Raw genomic sequence first — 15,919 nt, 5'->3', positions numbered from 1 at the left:
GAAGTGGTATGCAGGGAGAATCGTCCGTCTGTCCACCGGCAGTCCCCGGCTCAGGGTACAGAATCACCTGAGGTATGTTAGGGATGGAAGACTGGTGTTTAGGAACGGGGGCACTGAGGCGTCACGAAGGATTTTCAGACAGTTCCCATCGAGAACCGAGTTAATTCTCGGGGCCTGCGGATATATGCACTACCTTCCTTTGCCTGTGACCACTTCAGAGAGGCCCGAGACGGGGGAGCGTGAACTTAGCCTGCGCCATGGTGTTCACTTACGTCCACAGAATAAAAGGGCGAAGGGGAGACTGAGCTCATGGGTCTTTCTCACCTACAAGCGCTTGGTCAGGCTCCGCACACAGAAAGTCAGTACTGATACGGGCATTTATCATTCACCCAGAGGACTGGGTACTAGGCAGCGAAAAATCGCCAAGCATTTCCGAGAAACTTGCGAAGGAGTGAAATGAGGCAGCTGGCGTGTCTGCAGCGTGTAGGTGCTTAGACCGGCCCCGGCTTGAGGGTGTCCTGGAGAGATGCTGAGGACGGGCGCCCTTTCTCCACGCAGGCCTGGGCTCTCTTAGGTCTGCAAAAGACGAGTGATTTCCTGGCTGTGAAGCCACAGCTAAAAATAACGATCTCAACACCAGCCTCAAGGGAAAGAGCAATTTTTATTTCTGATTTTGACTGCAAACAAATAGTGTGGCATCAGTAGGTGTGGCATAAGTGTGGCCTCAGTAAGTGCCCCACTCAGAGGGCAAGGGTGGGGGGATACAGCCACAAGCAAAAATGCCTGCCCTGGTGCAGCTTCCGTTCTGGCCCTGGGCGACTGTGACCATTGCAGGGGGCTCACCTCCTGCTGCTCTTCCCCAACCCCGCTTAGGTGGCCTCGCAGCTCTTCACCTGCCCAACCCAGAGTCACTGTGACGCAGAGAAGTTGCGCCTGCTGAGAACTGTCACGCCGGCTCATCCCAACACCATCCGCGGCCCCAGACCTGCAGACCGGACGGCAGCCTGCCCGTGGGAGTGACAGGTGAGGCAAGCCCCTGCTTTGCTTGAGCTAGAAGATGCCGAGAGCTGGGTGAAGACGGGGGCGGCTGGACCAGAGCTGGGGCGGCTCCTTTCCCTGGCTACCGTCAGACCACACTCCTGGCAGCAACACTGCCTAAACAGGGGACCCCACCTAACCCCCACCCTGGGCTAATCTCCCCCATAAAATAGGTATGGGCCCCCCTTTCCTGCCACGCCCACCCCCCAGTCCAAGCATCCCCTGCTAAATCAATGCCTTCTCACCTGTGAACTGCTCCCCCCAGCCCAATCCGGGGACCCCCTCTAAGGCAGCTGATGGCTGAGTAGAAGCCCTTTCCCACAGGCCGCGCAGGCGCACACACCTAACAAACCCGAGTCTAATCTCCAGATGAGATCATCCCCTCAAACACAAAAATAACAGAGCCATCAATGGGCCTGCCGTGGTCCACCCACCCCATTCCGAATGCCTTCAAACCTCGTTGAATGAAGATAAGAGAGAACTGTGTACGTTTGCTGCACAAATGGTGGAAAGCAATAAAATAAACATCAAAGATGGGCTCCCACGGACTCGCGGCCGCGTCGCTGTCTGCAACAAAGGCAGGAAAAAGGAGCCAACTTAGAGTGGGAGGGCAGAGGGCTAGACGTGCACCCTTCCCCGGGGAGCAGCGATACCGCGAAGGCGCCAAGCGTGCGCTTCGCGGGCCCAGGAAGGGTCCCCCGCTTCCCGACCCCCGACCCGGTGCCCGTAAGGCCACAGCGAACATCCGAGAGGAAGGGTGGGAAAAACAGGGCCGTAGCCAGGCGGTGCGCTTGGCCGAGCCCTCGGGGCAACCTGCGCTCTGAGTCGTGCCCGTGGCTGCCAGAAGTGGGGAGAGCGTGGCTGCGCTCCGCCGGCCTCCGCAGCCGTCCCCCAGGCGAGGGCAGGCGCAGCTCGGCACCCTGTGCCAGACACAGCCGCCCCAGGAAACGCACGCTGCCGCCCTCCCCCAGGAGCCGGCCGACAGGTGAAGAGGAAAGAAAAGCGAAAGTCGGGGTGCCGCTGAGTGAGCCAGGGTCAAGGTTACCCAGAAAGGCTCCTACCCGGGCAAGCTCAGTGCTTTTTCATTCAAAGAAAAAGCAGAGATAGTCCTTGCAAGATCAGAGGGAGGGGCACACAGCACGGGCTTCCCGCGTGGTCATCGCGATTTCGGGGGCTGGGCACCTCGGCGAAGCCCTGGACAGCGGGCGCCGCTGTCCCAAGAAGCGCCGATTTCGCTACGGGGCAGGCAAACGCGCGAGGGCCGCAGGCCCGGACAAACGCCCCGCGCGCCCGGGGCGCAGCCGTCTCGGGGGTCCGCCCGCCGAGTGGCCGCTCGGGACTGCAGCGCGCGCGCACGGACCCCTCCCAGGCGGCCGGGCTCGGGTGCTCACACCTGAGCGCAGGAGCCGGCGGGCGGGGCCGCGCGCGCGCACCCGCCAACTCGCCGCGGCGCGCACACCCCCTGCCGCGCGCGCGCTCCCCATTGGCGGGAGCGGGAGGGCGGGGCCCGCCGGACCCAAAACAAACAACCTGCGCCCAGCGCCTCTGCGGCCGCGCCGCCGCGTGGCCTCGGCCTGGTGCGCGCCCGCGGGGGAGCCGCGGCCACCTTGGCCACCTCGTCCCTCCGCCCCCAGCCCTGCGCCGTCGGCGCCCAGGCCCCGCCCCTGCCGGGCGGCCGCCGCGTTATATTGGGACGGGCCGAAGGTGAAGGCTAGACGCTGCCGCGGCCAGCCGGCGCGGAGATGCTGCCCCGGAGGCCGAGCGCGGGAAGGCGGCTGCGGGCACCGCCTCGAGGACGCGGCTGCACGGGCGCGCGAGGCTGAAGGCGCCCGGCTCCGCAACAAGCGGTGGCGCGCACCGGATCCCTCCCCGCGTCGTGGCGCCCCCCGGACTCCCGTCCCGGACCGGGGACCTCCGCTTTAGGAACCGCTCCCGGACTCGTTAGCGGAGAGCCGATGCGCGCACGGCTTCGCTCGGGCAGGAACTCCTTGTAAAGCCGGCGCCCTGCGTGCGGCAGGGGCGGGCCCGCAGCCCCCCGCGCGCGACCGCCCCACAGTGTCTCATCCTCGAGCCGACGACAGCACCCGCACCACCACCGACCGGCGGCTGCCTCTCCGCCCTCCCGGCGTGCCCGCCACACGCGCGAACCTCCCCGGAACGGACTCTGCCACCGAAAAGCGCCTCTGGGAAGCTGAGGAGCGCGAGGCGAGCACTCGGGGCAGGGACCGCGGCGGCGCCCACGACGAGGGCCGGGCGCGGGCATGAAGCTGGAGGTGTTCGCCCCGCGCGCGGCCCACGGGAACAAGCCGGGCAGTGACCTGGAGGGCGCGGGCGCCAGCGACGCGTCGTCCCCGCTGTCGGCTGCCGGCGACGACTCCCTGGGCTCGGACGGGGACTGCGCAGCCAACAGCCCGGCGGCGGGCGGCGGCGGCGGCGCCGGGACCCTGGCAGGAGGCGGCGGCGAGGGCAGCGCGCCGGGCGCCGAGGACGAGGGCGCGGCGGCGGCGGCGGCGGGCGCGGAGGGGGGCGCCGCGGGAGCCGGGGCTGGCGGCGGCGAGGGCGCGCGCGGCAAGCCCTACACGCGGCGGCCCAAGCCCCCGTACTCGTACATCGCGCTCATCGCCATGGCCATCCGCGACTCGGCCGGCGGGCGCCTGACGCTGGCCGAGATCAACGAGTACCTCATGGGCAAGTTCCCGTTTTTCCGCGGCAGCTACACCGGCTGGCGCAACTCGGTGCGCCACAACCTCTCGCTCAACGACTGCTTCGTCAAGGTGCTGCGCGACCCCTCGCGGCCCTGGGGCAAGGACAACTACTGGATGCTCAACCCCAACAGCGAGTACACCTTCGCCGACGGGGTCTTCCGCCGCCGCCGCAAGCGCCTCAGCCAGCGCGCCGCGGCCCCCGCGCCGGGGCTGCGGCCGGAGGAGGCGGCGGCCACGGCCGCCCGGCCCGCAGCAGCCGCCGCCGCCGCGCCCGCCGCGCCCGCCGCGCCCGCCTCTCCCCGCGCGCGCTCGCCCGCCCGCCGCGAGGGCCGCGCCAGCCCCGCGGGCAAGTTCTCCAGCTCCTTCGCCATCGACAGCATCCTCAGCAAGCCGTTCTGCAGCCGCCGCGACCGGGACGCCGCCCCCGGGGCGCCGCTGCCGTGGGGCGCCGCCGCCTGCCCGCCGCTGCCCGCGTACCCCGCGCTGCTGCCCGCCGCGCCCGCGGGGGCCCTGCTGCCGCTGTGCGCGTACGGCGCGGCGGAGCCGCCGCCGCTGCTGGCCGCCCGCGGGACCGAGCCGCCGCCGCCGCCCGCGCCTCACCTGCTGCTCGCGCCCCTGCCCGCCCCGGCCCCGGCCCCGGCCAAGGCGTTCGGAGGCCCCGCAGCCGGCGGCGCCGCGCCCCTGTACTGCCCCCTGCGGCTGCCCGCGGCCCTGCAGGCGGCCTCGGCCCGCGGCCCCGGCCCGCACCTGCCCTACCAGGTGGAGACGCTCCTGGCCTGAGCCGCGCGCCCGGACCCGCACGCGTGCGCGCGGTCGGGGAGACGCAACGCAGGCCCCTTGGGGCTGTGTGCACTTTTCTATCCAAAGGAAAAGAGACTTTAAAAAAAAAATTCTTCTTCATCAGACGTGCCTTAAACTCTAAAGCATTTTGACAGGAGGGTTTTTACTGAGTCCGGAATGTTTTTTTGTCTTTATAACGTTCCGGAGGACCAAGGCAATTCTGAGTTTCTTGGCCTCGCCTGCCCCCTCCTTCCCCCTCCCCCATCCCTACTTTTTTATTTTCCGGCCGCTCCTTCCATTGGTTTATTCCCCACCCCTTAAAAAAATCTACATCAGGGATTCATTCCGTAAGAGAGATGACTACTGCTTGGGGTCTCGGGGCCCCGCTCTGTGTACGCATGCGGCATTTACAGGTATGACTGAGTGTGAGAGAGGTTTCATGGCCAGCAATGCTTCACTGTGCCAAAAAGAGAAAAAAAAAGTTGGGTTTTTGTAATTAAATTATTTATCTATTTTTGAAACGGAATTGAAAGTGTTGCAGGCAACGGCTACAGCTTTATGAGCGGTTCTGACTGTGTTTTCTGCCAAGGGAAAGTTAGCGCTGTGTGGGGTGCCAGCGCCACGGCCACGGAGAGCAAGTGTGATTTTTATTTTTAATATTATTTTATTTGTGTCTGTGTACGTGTTCTTGTATAAATTTTATGGAACCCAGGCATAGTGCTTATTTTTTAATAAAACTCACAGACGTGCACATCTTGTGGTGATGGCTTGAGGGTGGAGGGGTTTTTGCCCCCACCTTCCGGAAAGAAAAAAAAAACGGGTTTTGGTTTGGGTTGCAAGGAACTTCCTTCCGAGCAGCTCTGCGGTAGAAGCAGCTGGTGGGGCTGCTGGCTCTCCGGACGTCCAGAGCTGGCCTTTCGCTGATGCCACTTCTGGAACCTGAAACTCGGCAAGTGCTCATGTAAGTCAGCAGAGAGCGAGCCTGGCTCCTGGAGAGCCCGAGCGAGCGGGCAGGTGGGGCTGTGAACAAGCTTGTTGTCAAGCGTTGCCAAGGAAATTAACTAATTTGGGGCCAAAACTTGCTGGAAGCCTCACCTTGGCAGGAGACGTCTCACACAGCAAAGATGACTGCAGGCAGTTTTAAGAGCAGCAGATTTGTCAAAACAAACCCACCCACCTTTTTTGCAAATGCAAAAATTCATGTGGGTGTGGACCCACCAGGAGTGGTCCCCCCCCCACTCTTCTCTCCTTTGTGAAGATGGAGTTTGCAGGGTAACAGAGGTCTCAGGAAGTACAGAGGCGGTGGGGCTCTTAACACGGTGTGGCTTGCTGAGGTCTAAAGAGAGACACCTGATGCTCAGACTAACCCTCTTGTCTTATGTAGATCCCAGGTTATCCAAGACAGGAAAGATGTTACGGGCAACAAGTCATGAGGTGGGGAAAGTTACTTCCGGATGTTGCCGTTCAGCTGGAATGCCAGGGAGAAAGACCATCCCTAAATCTAGCTTAAAAGGAACAAGTCCTGACTGATGTGGGTGACTTATGGTCACCGAGAGTGATAATGCTGGAGTTGAACTGTGAGGAGCGGGAGACCACGAAACCAACAATTAGACCCCAAAACACAACGGAGGCAAGTGGGCTAGGGGACAGCAGGTGCACCGGGTGGAGAGGGTCTTCAATCCTAGCGCCTTGTTTGCTTGTGTGACCAGAGTCAGCAGGGAGTCCGCAACAGCTGGGCTCCTCTCCTCCAATTCCAGCCACCCTGCTCTCTCCAGCTGCGGAGCCCAAGCACTTTCACCTCTTTTCCCATTCCCACATGGATCCCTGAAAAGGCCAGACAGCCCTACAAATGGCGTTCACCACCACGGCTCCTCCCAGTTCCCTAAAATCAGGGAAAGGCGGTGTCTAGACAATCACAGCCATTCTCCCCTCCCCTCAAAAACAAACAAAAATTCTCCCTTCCTAAGGATCACCCCGGATCCGGGTGGACTGGGGCCTCTGCTCTGACTTCAAGGTTTCCCATGGATGTGCGGAGCGGGGGGTCCCCGATCCCTGCGCCCCTGTACAGCGCTCCCGAAAAAGGTCCCAGCTGCTGTGCCCTGACCTCAAGGGCAGTCGTTCTGAGCGAGCCGGGAGGGGCGAGGCGATGTCCCCCTCTCCCTGGGATTCCCATTGCTCGGTGACTGCGGAAGGCTGGAACGGCGCAGGGACCTCTCAGGCCCGGGCCTTCTAAGTCCAGGCTCGGTCCTGGACCCGAGCACTCCAGGCCGCCTGAGCCACCCCCAGCCCCGCCAAACGCCCAGAAAACAGAATCCCTCGCTGGTTCTCCGAACCCCGTCTGGGCCCCATAAGTCCAAGGACAGGGCAGAGTCCGCCCCTCCTGCAGCTCTCCGTCCACTCCTGCCCCAAGCATCCCCTTCCCAGCTCCCAGCACACCCCTCCTGGGCCAAAGGGGTCGCCGCCCAGCTGTGCAAACCCCGGGGCTGTCCTTGGGCTGTGGCGGGGGGCGCGGGGCTGCACGAGGTGGGCGACGGGTCTGTTTGGTTTGGGAAACTCCCTGTGACACCTGTCAGGCCTGCCTGGGGCGAGGGCCGCGGGACGAGGGTTTTAGAGAACACCCGGGCTGCAGCGGGCTCTCTGCGCAGGCTTCCTGTCCCCCCTCCCCCGCCATCTCCGCCGAGACAAACCCTGAGAGCCCTAGGCACCACCTTGAAGCAGGTTCCTGCCGGCTCCGCTGACCGGCCATCGGCCGGCTGCCGTGGGGGGCTGGAAACCGCCTGGCACGCACGCTCTAAGCAGTGTCCTCGGCTTGTAGCCAAGTGGAACACTGTTCTCACGCGTGCGGGAGCACGGGGTGGCGGAGAACGCGCGGGGGCACCCACAGGGAAGAGCCCGCTCGCCCCATACCCTACACGCGCCTCCGCCGCCCGCCAATGGCGCAGGGATGGAGAAGACCTCCAACTTCGCTGCCTGCGTTCTTGTCTAAAGAAAAAACCAGAGCGGCCCACCGCCAGCAGGTCGAGATGCGGTCCCCTAGGTGCACCCCAGGGTCGACCTTACTGACTCGGGAGCAGGCTGGGGAGACTCGCCCCCGTGCACTCTGTTTGCACTGCCCACCACCTTGACACACTTGACATTGTGCCAGGGCAGAGAATGTGGCTTCACACCCAGAATGCAAAGCTGAATGCAATGCCTGTCTTGAACAGTCACGCACGTCCCCAGGAAGTGAGGATTCCTCTTTGTATAAAGAGAAATTGGGGCGCCCACTGTGTGTTTCACACTGCTCTGTAGCACACCTGGGGCTGGAGCTCAGAGGTTCCTTCCTGCTGCCGTAACGCGGACATTTGCAGCAGGCTCTGGGCTGACCATAGCTGAACTCTGCAGGTAACTGTCACAGCTCACTTCCACCACAGCGTTCAGCCGAGCTCCCATCCAGAGCGGGTCCTTCCACTGCTAAGCACGTGCCCCCTCCCCTCCCAGAACTGTCATTTTCTGGAGGAGGCCACAGCTACCCCTCGCCTGGGAGACCCAGACGCAGCTGTCCGGGACCCGCTGTCTTGGCTGCAGGAGGCGGCCTGCTTTCCCTCAGTCTGCACAGTGTCAGGTGTGTAACCCTATGTTGGGGGGGGGGGGTGGGCAGGAGCTGGCAGAATCCTGCTCGCAAACAGGGTCAGGTAGGGACGGGGTGTCTGGGCTAAGCTCTCCTACAATCCCACACGAGGCCCCAACAGCCAAAATGACCTCCTGCCCACCTCACCTTCCTCCCACGTAAAACTTCTTACAGTACTTTGTGTTCAACGTAAAACTGCTGGTAGGACTTACGTTCCTTTTTTCACTTTAAAACAAATGCGACTCGATGCATGACGTGACCGAGAGCTTTCTTAGGTATTAAGGGGCCTTGCCGGCATCCAGTGTGCAAAGACCGTCCCCCTCTGCCTTACTACTTTTTGATTCTTTTGACTACAGTGTGAGCTTTGCTTTAGTTCTAGAAACTAGACCCCAAAGAGTCCTTCAGTGCATGGTGTGCATAGTTCTTGCTTTCAAACACTGTATTTCTCTCTTAAGTAACACACTTTATAGTCCCCTAATGAAACCATTAAGCGTTTGTTCTGCCTTAACAACATAATTTGTTAATTCTTAATATTGTCAACAAATGGGCGTCGTAAGTATCTTCCAAGCAGAATCATGACCAAAAACATTAAAATGTAACCCTCCGTGGGTTTGAGGGGCTCTTTCACATTGGCCAAGGCTTCGGTGTCACGAAAGGCAGGGCATTGTGCAACAGGCCCTGCGCTGTGTCTGTTCGGCATTATTAAGACGGATGGATGATTAGAAGCAAATGTTGTTCTTGTCGCTGGCCAGCTTCGACGCAGCCTGGAAGACAGAACTGTATAGGCCTTCATTTTCGGTGAACCACCGCCCAGCATAAACACTCACTAATACCACAGTTCCCTCGCCATTCCTGGGCCTCTTTTCAGGAGCAGTGTCACTTCGAAGACTGGCCGTAATTGAGCCATTTTATCACATCTGGTTGAGGCCCAAAATAATATACGGACTCAAGATCCTTGACATGTATTTGTTGTTTCTAATGGCCGATTTCTAGCCATCAGGAACAGAAAGGGTAGAAAATTGTGCAAACTGTAGCTGGCTCTGCCCACTGTAGTTAAATGTCTGGCAATGCTCAAAATCACAGAAGTAACCTATTCAAGAAAGAATTCGGAATGAAAATGCCAAGAGACCTGGATCCGAATTCTAGCTGCATCTCACACAGCTGGCCGAGCTTCTCTGACCATCAGCAGGACAGGGGCTGGCATAGAATGTCCCTCACGTGACTCCACTAGCATTTCAGCCCCATGGAAACGCTCATCAAATGTCAAAATGACACACTAATGGGTTGCTTTTTCCTTCTCCCTACACTCAGTCAACTTGTGATTAAGTGTGTATTACAGAGACAAGTTTCATTAAAGCATTCTTGAGCATAAAGTACTCCCAGATACAGCAAAACACAGTGGAGACATTAGGTTCAGTGGATATACACAACTTGTCATTGTGATGGTTCGTAACGTACTTGTCCAGTAACATTTCCTCCCATTGGGTTGTTGACAACTTAAGTAACTCACAACATCCAGCTTGCAGAATTGGGCACCAAACGCTGGTGGTGGACCACAGACTCGGCCCCTGCTGGCCGGTCCCACCCCTGAAGCTTGCGTGACGCTGAGAGGTTGGGCTGCTGCCAAGAGGCGCTTTCCTGGGTCCCTAGTGGCTCTCAGGCCAATGCCCAAACCCTGGACGAAGAGGAGAGATCAGTCTTTCATTTGTTTTTTTTTTAAATGCAAAGGCCCAAATCCATTTCCCTAGTTAGCAGAGTGGATCCCCTCTGAAGATGCAGCTAGCCGCAAGCCATGGAAACAAAAGCATGGGTGTGGCAACAAATACAATATGATAATGAAAATACTAAACAGAGACACTGCAGGGAGAGAAAGGTGGAAACCAGAGAAACGGCCTGAAAATGCCAACCCACGTGCTGGTCAACACTCTGATGTGTGTTCCAGGTGGGTTCTGGGTCTCTGAGAAGCACGGCTCACAAGTGTTAACGTAATGGTCCCTGCAGACAGACCCAACCCCCGTGTGGGGCAGCTGGGGCTTTTCCAGGAGAGCCCACATTTGTGTCTGGCATCTCTCATCCTCAGCTCCCAGCATCCTGCTCCCTCACTGGCATGCCGCTTGCTGGCGGCCCACACAAACAGGACCATTCATCCCCAGCGCTCTGACCCCCAAGCAGTGAGTCAGACATGACTTGGGTTGATTCGTTCCTGACGCCCTAATGAAATGTCCATCAGAGGCAGGTGACTGGGTCTCTGCCACCAACGTGGGAGACCTGAGTTGGCTTCCGGGCTCCCAGCTGGGGTCTGGCCCAACCCCAGCTGTTACAGGTATCTGGGGAGTCAACCACTAGATGAGATTGCTCGCTCGCTCGCTCTCTCTCAAATACATTTTTTAAAAAGAAAGAAATGGCCCATCAGGCCATCAGGCCCTGCCCTGGCCCTACCCTTCCTGGAGAAATCCCACTGGAGTCTCCCTGGCTCGGAACCGAATGTGTCTGCTGTTGGTAACACCCTCTCCTCCCTGAGGGTCGGCCCTGGTGCTGCAAATGGAGGACGCAGAGTAAGGAAGAAATGGGAAGTGGAGGTCGCTGCTCTGCCACACGGCTCTCCCCTTTTCCAGGGGCACGAAGGGTGGGGGCTGATGTTCTGCACATTCCAAGGATGCGGGACAACACTGAGGCCCCCCTAAGGTGTCAGCCGAGTGGAAGTTACATCCCTGCAACCACAAGTCTGGAACACTCTGAAAACAGATCAGGGGGTGCCAGGGCTGGGAAGGACGTGCGGCAAAGGGCAGCAGGGGGCTTTGGGGGTGATGAGAGTCTCCCACATTTTCATTGTGACGGTGATGTCGTGATTAGATATACCAGACTGCACTTAGTACTATACACCTAAAAGTGCAAGTTTTTGCTGTGTGCAAATTATCTCTTAATGACACTGCCTTCACAATCATGCTTATAGAGAAAGAATGCCAACACTTACTGTATTGTCCAAATCAGGGATATTTCCCAAAGACAGCTTGTGCTAAGGGAAGACAGCCTTGTGTGTGGAATCTCCATTAACTGGAAGTAGTCAGAGGGAGAGGTGCACTTCTCAAGTTGTGTGCAGCTCCTCACAGCCCCTTCCCACTGCAGGCAAGGGTCCCTAAGGCACAGGTGCCCACGGCACTTCAACACGGAAACCGTGTCAAAGACCACCGCCACAAAGGGATCATTGCTGTGGTGTAGTGGGCTAAGTCACTGCCTGTGGTGCTGGCATCTCATACGAGGACTAGTTCGAATCTCAGCTGCTCCACTTCCAATCCAGCTCCCTGCTAATATGCCCAGGAAACTGGAGGATGATCAAAATGCTTGGGCCCCTGCCACCCACGTTGGAGATCTGGATAGGGTCTGGCTCAGCCCCAGCCATTTGGAGAGTGAACCAGTAGGTAGATCTCTCTCTCTCTCTCTCTCTCTCTCTCTCTCACACACACACACACACACACACACACGCACACACACACTGCCAAATAAATCAATAGGATAGCATGCAAGCACATGGCCGGACCTTCCTCTTCCACAGTTACCACACTGTCCTCCCCGACGGTGCGTCGGCTAACAGAGGACTCAGGGATGCAGAGCCAATGGCCCAGGTGGACAGAAGCAGTATTTCTGCAGTGCCACCTGCTCCCAGGGCCCGGATCCCTTCACAGAGCAGCTCCTGGTTGTGCGTATGTGTGTGCGTGTGTGTGTGAATGTGTGTGTATGTGAATGTATATGTGTGTATGTGTATGTATGTGTGTATGAATGTATATGTGTGTGTATGTGTATGTATGTGTGTATGTGAATGTATATGTGTATGTATGTGTGTATGTGTGTGAGTGTGTGTGTGAATGTGTGTGTATGTGTGTATGTGTGTGAGTGTGTATGTATATGTATGTGTGTGTGAATGTGTATGAGTGTGTGTGTGAATGTATATGTGTGTGTATGTATGTATGTGAATGTATGTGTGTGTATGTGTGTATGTGTGTGCGTGTGTGTGTGAATGTGTGTGTATGTGTGTGTATGTGTGTGAGTGTGTGTGTATGTGTGTATGTGAATGTATATGTGTGTGTATGCATGTGTGTGTGTGAGTGTGAGTGTGTGTGTGTACTGCCAACATCTCAGAACAGAACCCCCACTAGGAAGATTTCCCCACAAAGGAGACCCAAGATTGAACTAGCAGGACCGCGTGGCACTACCCAAATGATGGGCCATCCTCACCAGGGCACACCAGCTCACAGAAAGCAAGCCCCACTCTGAAAGGGAAGTAGTGAGCACAGGGCCTCCTGCTCCCTGACCCCTGCCTGCACCCTGATTCTGTAATCACGAATGTCCGAATGCCGGGAGAGCTTGAGCAAGCCAGGCACTTCTGACCCCTGGAGCGGTTCCACGTAGTCAGCAATTTGCAACAGGATAATTATTAGTTCTCCGATTTATTAGGTGAACCTTTTGAGTAACAGCCTTGGGACACATTTATAAATGCAATAAAAGACCTCATCATGGTTAAGGGTGCAGCGACGTGGCGCGTTCTAGACTCTGCCCGAATCAGAGCCTGCAGCCCAGGTAGTGCCTCTCCTTACATGCCACAGGCTGAGGGCCTGTTCCTACTCCACTGCTGTGCACGGTTGCAGCTTCTGCTTCAGCAGGACTTGGCGAGCCTGCTCGGGGCTCCAGCCCATGAGATACAGAGGCAATGGAAAGGAATCTGCAGCATGCATGACGGGCTCCATCAGGGGCAAGCGTTTGGCCTGGCTGCACTGGGCTCCTGGCCTGGCTGCACTGGGCTCCTGGCCTGGCTGCACTGGGCTCCTGGCCTGGCTGCACTGGGCTCCTGGTCTGGCTGCACTGGGCTCCTGGCCTGGCTGCACTGGGCTCCTGGCCTGGCTGCACTGGGCTCCTGGCTCCCAGGATGATTTGGGACTGAAAAAGAGGCCCGGGCCCCTCGTCCAGGTGTATTCATGAGCAAAGCTGAAGTGCTTGAGCCAACACTGGAAACCGACCTTGCCCAGCAGGGCTCTCTCCATGAGTCACAGGAAATGGAAACTACCCTATCTTTAGTCATCGTTGATTCAACAACATCAAGACCCAGCCCATATCCAGGCTCCACGCCGGTTGCTTGCCCAGAGTGGTTCAGAAAGGGAGCCAACCTTCTCTGCTGGGTGGGAGCTCCTTCCCTACACTTTCCCGTTTGCCTCATCAGCCCCTGACCCCAACCCCAGCACACTCTGTTGCCTGCCATGTCACCAGCTGGGTCACTCTGTTGAGTTACATCACAAAAACGAGGGCACAGGTTCCACCAAGAGGGACGAGACGGGAGAGTGTGCTGGGAGGTAGTCATTGTTATTGCAAACACAACTTCCCCTTCCACACACCTGCTGGTGGACGCATGGTCTATGTGGAGATGCATCCGTCCACAGCCAGCACAAACCATGAAGTCCCCTCCCCCTCTAAAACAGCCTGGGGCCTGTCGTACGCCTTTATCTTCTATAGAACTCTGATTGAGACAATCCAAGCACTAGTGAATTCAATTCAGACAGCCAATCAGATGTTAGCTTCCGCCACCTGTAGGCCACGCTTTCAAGTCCCCTGGAGGGGATTTGATTGTGGCACATTGTGGCACAGCAGGCTAAGCCACCTCCTGTGAAACTGGCATCCCATATGAGTGCCAGTTCGAGTTCCAGCTGCTCCACTTTCAGTTCTGGGAAAGCAGCAGCAGATGGCCCAAGGACTTGGGCACCTGCCACCCGCGTGTGGCCATCTGGGGAGTGAACCAGCAGACGCAAGATTCTCTCCCCACGCTCTCTCTTTGAAATAAGTAAGTGAATCTTTTTTAAAAAATCCCCTTGGGGCTGGCGCTGTTGCACAGCTGGCTAAGCCTCCGCCCGAGACGCCGGCATCTCATACAGGTGCCAGCTCGAGCCCTGGCTGCTCCTCTTCAGATCCAGCTCCCTGCTAATAGCCTGGGAAAGCAGTAGAAGAGGGTGCAAGTGCTTGGTCCTCTGCACCCGTGTGGGAGACCTGGAAGAAGCTCCTGGCTCCTGGCTTCATGTCAATCCAGCTCCAGCTGTCACAGCCATTTGCAGCATGAACCAGCAGATGGAAGACCTCTCTCTCTGTAACTCTGCCTCTCAAATAAATAAATAAGTAAATCTTTTCAAAAAGTCCCCTTGACAGATGATTTTGCTCCTGCCTACAAGATTTCACCGAGGTTGGAAAGCAGCCGAACATGCAGTCTACGTTCAGAACTCAGGCTCCAGGCTGCAGAGAAACTGGAGTGGTGAGAGACGGACATGGGAGCTGGCAGCGATGGAGAAGGGTCTCCTGCACACCCCTGCAGCCCAGCCCTTGGGTCACCCTGGCCCCACAATTCCTTCCTTCACTCCTCTTGAGAAAGAAAACACATGTGCAGCACAGGGCACGCCCAGTAGCCAGAGACAGGCATCAGTGCTAAGTCAGAAGCAACCTGGGTGATCAACAGGATCATGGGAATCAAACCTGGGTGATCAACAGGATCATGGGAATCAAACCGCTCAGCTCCTAATCTCGGTTTCCTGCCAGGCCCGGGCAGCAGCCGTTCAAACACAGCTACTCAGGAGCACCCTGCCGGAGAGGCCTCAGCCCTCGCTTGTCCCGGAGGGAGACCCAGGGACACCCGCTCTGGGGCCGAGCGCCCGAAGCCTCTCAGCCGGGCCCAGAGGGTGACAGAGAGTTCATGTCACGGCTTTCCTTGGGGGCCCCCTTTAGACCCTACCCATCTTCCTGGATACAGAGGCACCCCCGGCCAGCCAGAGGCCACCAGCGGTACAGAGGCCACCAGGCGGGGCTTAGGAAGGCAGGAGTAGTGATGGCAGGTGGGATCTCACACCCCCAGACTCCAGCAGCAGGGCAGAAATGCCCCAGAATAAGTTCCTAAAACAAGGAGCAAGAGGCCCAGGAAGTGGTGATCGCGGATCAAGCCGGGTGCACCCTCGGCTGTGAAAGGATCCCCTGCCGTGGCCCCCTCAACCCGCTCAGCCCCTCTCTCAGCTGGGTGCCCCCAGAAGTACAGTCTCACAGAACCGAAGGGCAGGTTTGTGTTGTGGGTTCGAGAAACAGCAGGGAGGAGGTGAGCTGGTGGAGAGAGGGCAGTGAACCCAGGGCGAGGGAGCCACCAAGCCAGCCGCTGCACCGAGTAGCAGGGCTGGGGGCCACGAGGAAAGCCCCCAGGAAAGTGTGAAACGCCCACCTCGGAATGACCCCTGTGGCCGGCGCCGCAGCTCACTAGGCTAATCCTCCACCTGCGGCACCAGCACCCCGGGTTCTAGTCCCGGTCAGGGCGCCGGATTCTGTCCCGGTTGCCCCTCTTCCAGGCCAGCTCTCTGCTGTGGCCAGGGAGGGCAGTGGAGGATGGCCCAAGTGCTTGGGCCCTGCACCCCATGGGAGACCAGGAGAAGCACCTGGCTCCTGCCATCGGATCAGTGCAGTGCGCCGGCCGCAGTGGCCACTGAGGAGTGAACCAATGGAAAAGGAAGACATTTCTCTCTGTCTGTCTCTCTCTCTCACTGTCCACTCTGCCTGTCAAAAAAAAAAAAAAAAAAGGAATGACCCCTGCAACGAGGGGGGCTCCAGAGGGCCGTGGGTTCAGAGGCCTGGGGATTGATGGGAGCTGCGAAGTGTTGACTCCTTGACACATCTGAACTGCCAGGCATTGGGCTAAGTACTTCTTCCCACGCCTTCGAAGAGAACCTTCAACAGACCGCAACAGCTGAAAGCGTCCAGTGCCCCTGCCGTGACC

General features: G+C 58.5%; 1 protein-coding gene across 1 annotated transcript; it reads left to right on the top strand.

Annotated features, from left to right (window-relative positions):
* Positions 1-2,594: 2,594 nt before the first annotated feature.
* On the top strand, positions 2,595-5,274 carry FOXQ1 (forkhead box Q1). The gene has a single exon (XM_051834685.2). The coding sequence runs from the start codon at positions 3,300-3,302 to the stop codon at positions 4,521-4,523; it is 1,224 nt and encodes a 407-aa protein (XP_051690645.2). The 5' UTR covers positions 2,595-3,299; the 3' UTR covers positions 4,524-5,274.
* Positions 5,275-15,919: the final 10,645 nt, after the last annotated feature.

The sequence above is a fragment of the Oryctolagus cuniculus genome, chromosome 5, assembly GCF_964237555.1.
Source record: "Oryctolagus cuniculus chromosome 5, mOryCun1.1, whole genome shotgun sequence".
Classification (NCBI taxonomy): domain Eukaryota; kingdom Metazoa; phylum Chordata; class Mammalia; order Lagomorpha; family Leporidae; genus Oryctolagus; species Oryctolagus cuniculus.
The sequence above is the reverse complement of the archived record's forward strand: the minus strand, read 5'-3'. Positions and strand labels throughout refer to the sequence as shown.